The following is a 6000-nucleotide window of genomic DNA, read 5'->3' as shown; positions in this document are numbered from 1 at the left end:
CACCCGAGGTCACATATCAGATATTTACATTACAAATCATAACTAGCAAAATTACAGTTATGAAGTAGCAATGAAATAATTTTATGGTTGGCGGTCACCATAGCATGAGGAATTGTATAATGTCACAGCATTAGGAAGATTGAGAACCAGCATTCTAGACTTTTAAGTCTTTGAGTCAGGACAGAATGGTTCTATATGGTAAACAGACCCTAGCTTGGTAGAAACCACAGCTGGTCCACTCTGTGAAAGGTTAAGCTGACAAGTGGGAGCTGGGGAGAGAGCTCAGTTAGTAAAGTACTTGCTTGTACTAGAAGCACATGACCTGAGTTTGATTTCCAGAACCCACATTAAAGAGAATTTAAGAAGTCAGCAGTGGCAGCAAGTGCTCGTAACTCTAGTTTTAGGGAGGTGGTGAGGCAGATCCCTTGGCTTTGTGGCCAGCCAACCTGGCCCAATCAAAAAGTTGCAGGACAGTGAGACAGTGTTTTGCGTGGACATTGTCTTAAGGAACGACATCTACAATGGATTTCTGGCATGCGTGCTCATGTACACACCCATAAAAGAGTAAGCTGATATGTATGCAACATTTGCAAAATGACTTTGTATCATATAATAACCTCAAGGAATGTTATAGAAAGAATAAAGTTACAAAAGAAGAAGTAGGGACATAGATTAAAGTGCTATCTTGTTCTTTGTGGGGAGGGAAAGAAACTCCCGAGGTGTATTGAGTCTCAATCCAGGAAACAAAGGATTGGGTCAAATAGTAAATTTCTAGAGGAGCTTTAGAAAAAAGGCTAAAGGTTATTTAATTAATGATTTGATTACACTGGAGGGGGTGGATCTACAGGAAATGACAGCACAAGACTTCTGAATAGAGATGGGAAGTGCCATGGAAAGTGCTTGTGAGCTAAGGTCCTGGGCAGAGAGGTAATGCATGAGTTGTAAAATGTAGATGGCCAGGAGCCTGTGCTATGGGTCCTATTCTGGATGAACCAACACAGCAAGCGTTTCTCAACTGTGGGTCACGACTCCTTTGGGGGTGTCAAATGACTGTGTACAGAGGTCTCCTAATGCCATCATAAAACATAGATATTTATATTAGGATTCGTAACAGTAGCAAAATTACAGTTATGAAGTAGCAATGAAAATAATTTATGGTTGGGGGTCACCACAACATGAGGAACTGTATTAAAGGGTCACAGCATTAGGAAGGTTGAGGGCCACTGCTGTACAGTTAAGATGAAGTCACTGAGATCATCCGGGAGAGGAAATTAGTATAGACTCTCCCGAGGGTTGGCCGAAGTGGGTCTAGACAAAGATGCATGAGAAATAAGAAGTGGGTCTAGACAAAGATGCATGAGAAATACTGGTATCTTGGTCCACTTAGCGTGCTCCATCCAAATAGCACAAATGGGCTGGCTTCATAAACGACACAAATTTATTTCTCATAGTATCAGGAAGCTGAGAAGTTCAAGATGAAGACACCAACGGACTAAGTGTTTGGTGAGGGCCTCTTCTCTGTTCTATAGGTGAAACCTCGCTGTGCCCTCCCATGGTCAAAAGGACAAGAGAGTCTCTTACAAAGACCTAATTTTACTCACGGAAGCAGAGTCCTCTTAACTTATTCACCTCGCAAAGGCCCTGCCTCACGGGTTTTGAAAGGACTCAGGCATTCAGATTCATAGCACTAGGGTTCTAAAGTAGTTTAAGGACCAAAAATGTCATTAAAGTGTGATGCACTGGGAAGCAGAGGAGACACTTGGTAAAGTGCTTGTCACATAGCATGAGGACCTGAGTTTAATCCCTAGAAGCCATATAAAAGCCAAGCATGGCAGTACACGCCTGTAATCCATGTGCTGGGGAAGTTGAGAAGACCAGATTCCTGGGACTTACGGGTGACTCAATTTATCTGAATCAGTGAGCTTCAGGTTCAGTCAGATAATTTGTCTCAAGAACTAGGTAGAGAGTGACTGAGAAAAACATCCACCATGAATCTCTGCCTTTGGCATACATGTACACATGTGCACACGCAAATACATATACACCAATAGATAATGAAGAATGATACAATCATATACAGGCAGCTCTGGCTGAATCATATTACTCATAAAGGGGGTCCAAGAAAAGACTATTAAAATCTTTGAGGGGTTGGTTGTAGGCTTTGGATAAAACAATTAGGGACTGGAGCAGGTGGTAGTGGCGCACACCTTTAATTCCAGCACTTGGGAGGCAGAGGCAGGCGGATTTCTGAGTTTGAGGCCAGCCTGGTCTACAGAGTGAGTTCCAGGACAGCCAGGGCTATACAGAGAAACCCTATCTCAAAAAACAAAACAAAACAAAAACAAAGCAAAACCCAAAAAACCAAAAAACCAAAAAAACCCAAACAAAGACCAGGTAGGGCCTTTAGGGTCTGAAGACAGCAGCTGCAAATGGGCAGCTGTTGGAACATACAGTCCTGTAACTATAAGACACAAGGCTGCTCATGAAACATTCAAATTCTGAGGTTGAAATGTTGGTGACAAGAACCATTGTTAGTAATGCCTGGATATTTATCTCTCCTCCATGTAAGAGCTAAATGGGATAAGATCCACCAGGGAGCAGGGCCTGATATATAGGAATCCCCATGCAACTCAGCACCTCACTGTCAGTAGCCATTGTGTCTGAAGGGAGTCACAAGTGTGGGGATGGAGGCTCCATAACCTTCGTTTTGATCATCTCTAAGAGGAAGTAACTCGTACCCTACAGAACCACTAGGAAGAGGAAGTGGGATCTTCTGGACCTTCAATAAGCATTTGATGATGTTTACTACTTCCCAGCAGGGGCTAGGTTCTGGGTGGGGATACACAGATAAATAAGAAAATCTCTTATCTTAATAGAGCCTGGAGTTCAACAGGAGAGAAGCTTTGCATAACGACACACTCAGATGATGCACACGACATGATTAGCTTTGAAAGCTGTGATTCTCCAAAGTGGCATCACTTGTAGCGCGCCTGTCTTCCTAATTGGCTGACGTAAAGAACCACAGATACAGTGGCTTGAAACAATAAGCCATGCTAGAGGCGTGTAACTTTGCCATGCTAGAGGCTGAGCGGGATCTTATAGGCTACAGTCAATGTTTCATTCCTTCTAGACTCTATAGGGCATAACTCACCCTTTACCTTTCTTGTTTCTAAGCAGTGGTCCTCAACCTTCCTACCTAAGGCTGCAAGACTTTAATACAGTTCCTCATGTTGTAGTGACCCCAACCATGAAATTATTTTCATTGTTGCTTCATAACTGTAATTATGCTACTGTTATGAATTGTAATGTAAATATGATATACAGGATATCTAATATGCAACTCTGAGGCGGTTTCGTTTCGACCCACAGATTGAGAACCACTGTTCTAGAGAGTGTGTGCATCCCTGAGCTTCTGGACTCTTATTTTGACAGTTCTCTCCAGTCTCCTAGTAAAGTCCCATTTGATTCCACTGGTTATAATAGTGAGTTAATTTCCCCACTTCAACCTTTTTAACTCAAGCATAGAACAAAGCTCCCTTTGCAATATACAGTGAAACACAACGATGCAAATGCAAAAATGCATAGGTGGACATCTTGGAGTGGCTAGTCTGCTGCAGCATTCCTGGGAATATCCTTAGAAACTAGTCAGCTGACCTGGGCTACGCCAATTTGTACATAGTATCTGTTAAATCTTGTTGTGGAGGTAAGAGCTTAGTGGGTATCTAATGGCTAATTGTAGATGCCATTCTACAGAGTAAACTGTCCACTGGTGGTCCCCATAATATCCTAGAATGAATGCAGGGCAGCTCTCAGACTTTGGGTAAGCATATTACATACCTAAGCTCCCAAATCCATGGAAGGGAATGGGAATGCTGAGAACTGTCTGGGAGAGTTGAGGATTAATGAAGACACAGATGGTGAAATCTAAGACAATGCCTGGTTTTCAATAAATGTCTGTTTTTGGAATGACTTGCCACAGACCGGGTATTCATCCCTTGTCTTCTCTGTGCCTTTTGTTGAGGTTACTGCTTCCCCAACTCTCTCTTAAACTGTCATTTGCTTGTCTGTCATGTTATATGCTCCACCAGTAGCTCTGGAGCCCAGTCAATGGGTCTGTACGTCAGTCTCTTAAGCTCTCCAAAGCTCAGTTTCCTCCTTTGTACAATGGAGACAATAACCTGTACGCTAACAGGCTAAATTAAGACATATGGAAAGGGCTTAGCGTAATGTCTGGCACAAAATTAGGGCCTTGATAAACAGTAGTGTTATTCTCCCCAAAGGCCTGGCCTCCTTTCAGCCTCATTTCCCACATTCCTCATTTTTGCAGCACAGGACAACCCACTTGTCTGTGGGCAAACCCTGAACCTGTGGGCATTGCTCGTTAGCCATTCGCTGTCTCCGGTTAGCAAATCGCTGTCTCTAGTTTGCTCCATGTACCCTATGCAATTCATTCTCTTGTTTTGCTTCGCTTCCCAGGAGGAGTCTGTCCAACCTTGACCAACCTTCTCAGTAGCAATTGCTTATGCAGGACCTTTCCTTAATTCTGGACATGGGCGAGGTCCTTGAAACTGGGTGTCTTCTAAGAGTATGGAAAAGTACTTCCCTTTCCTCACAGGCCTCAATTTTCTTGTTTGGAACGGGCCCATTGGACTGGAAGGTTAAAGCTCCAGCCAGGGTTGAGATTTTAAACAGATAGAATTTCATTAAGTGGCAGGGACCTTCTAGGTCGCCTACTCCACTTCTTCAGAAAGGGAAACTGAGTACCGTTGGGTTTTGTTGTTGTTGTTGTTGTTTTTTTTTCTTTCAGAAAGAGACGTGTTTTTCTTTGCCCCAGGGGAAGCTTTCCCTGGAAGGAAGCAGCCTTATTTTTTCCTCTGGTCAAGGAGGGGGAACTCTTGGACTTCTCGGGGGTCCTGCGCGCCCGGAAACACGTGTGTGCTCACCTACGTGTACGCACGTGAGCGCACCTACAGCAGCAGGGGGCGCTCGGGCCGGCAGGGGGCAGCACAAGCCCGGCGCAGCCCCGGGGGAGGAGGGCGTGCTGCAGTGCCGGCGGCAGCGGCGGCGGCGGCTGGAGGTGCAGCCCTCCCAGGTGGGAGGCGGGGGCTGCGGGCGCAGGAAAAGGCGCCCCGGGAGCGGGCGCTCGGCGTGGGCCTCCTCGGGCCAGGCGCGGCGCGAGTGAGAGCGAGAGCGCCGGGAGCACGCAGGCGCTTTGCTCCGGCTGGCCCTTCGGCCGGCGCGCGGCGCGGGAGCAGCCCGCAGCCGGGTCCCCCCGCGGCGCTCTTCGCGGGGCAGCGGCCACGCAGCAGCCGGCACCGACCGACCGCCCCGAGCGCGCGGCGGCGACAGCAGCGGGACCGTCCCCCGGGCCGCCCGTGCGCGCTCTCTCCCGCGCCGCTACTCTCGGCGGGCGCTGGCCGGGCCGACGCGTCCCGCGGGCGGCCGGAGCGCGGCCTCGGCCTCGGCTGGGGCGGGAGCGAGCCCCGGGCCGCAGCCCGCGGGAGGCGGCGCGGCGCGGCGGGCACTGACGGCGGCGCCGGGCGCTCCCGGGCGGCGGCGCCGCGGCAGCGCAGGGGGCGGAGGCAGGGGGCGCCCCCGGCCAGGATGCTGCGGTTCCTGCGCCGGACCTTTGGCCGCCGCTCCATGCAGCGCTACGCGCGGGGCGCGGCGGGGCGCGGGGCCGCCGGGCTGGGGGACGAGCGCGACGGGGGGCCGCGAGGGGGCCCGGCTGCCGCCGCCAGCTCCTCGGTGCTGCCCGCCGCGCCCGGGGGCAGCGTGTTCCCGGCCGGCGGCGGGCCCCTGCTCACGGGCGGCGCGGCTGTGCACATCTCCGCCTCAGGAGCTGCCAAGGCCACCCTTTACTGCCGTGTCTTCCTGCTCGACGGAACTGAAGTGAGCGTGGACCTGCCGGTGAGTGACGCGGCGCGTGCGGGGCACTGGCAGCCTGCGCTCCTTGGGGCAGAGCCCCCTGCCCCAATGGTTCTTTTCCCTCTGGGGAGC

The 6000-nt window shown here is 49.9% G+C and overlaps 1 protein-coding gene across 6 annotated transcripts in view; it reads left to right on the top strand.

The window, feature by feature from the left end:
* The first annotated feature begins 4905 nt into the window (after positions 1-4905).
* Positions 4906-6000, top strand: part of Epb41l4b (erythrocyte membrane protein band 4.1 like 4B) — a 161192-nt gene continuing 160097 nt past the window's right edge. For 2 of the 6 annotated variants that reach the window (XM_031377456.1, XM_031377455.1), the window contains exon 1: positions 4906-5910. In XM_031377456.1, coding sequence (XP_031233316.1) covers positions 5605-5910 — 306 coding nt within the window. In that variant the 5' untranslated portion in view covers positions 4906-5604. The remainder of the gene's footprint in view (positions 5911-6000) is intronic. The other 4 variants (XM_031377458.1, XM_031377457.1, XM_031377459.1 and 1 more) reach the window with 3 other exon arrangements.

Source organism: Mastomys coucha, unplaced genomic scaffold, assembly GCF_008632895.1.
Source record: "Mastomys coucha isolate ucsf_1 unplaced genomic scaffold, UCSF_Mcou_1 pScaffold18, whole genome shotgun sequence".
In the NCBI taxonomy this organism is placed as follows: domain Eukaryota; kingdom Metazoa; phylum Chordata; class Mammalia; order Rodentia; family Muridae; genus Mastomys; species Mastomys coucha.
The sequence above is the reverse complement of the archived record's forward strand: the minus strand, read 5'-3'. Positions and strand labels throughout refer to the sequence as shown.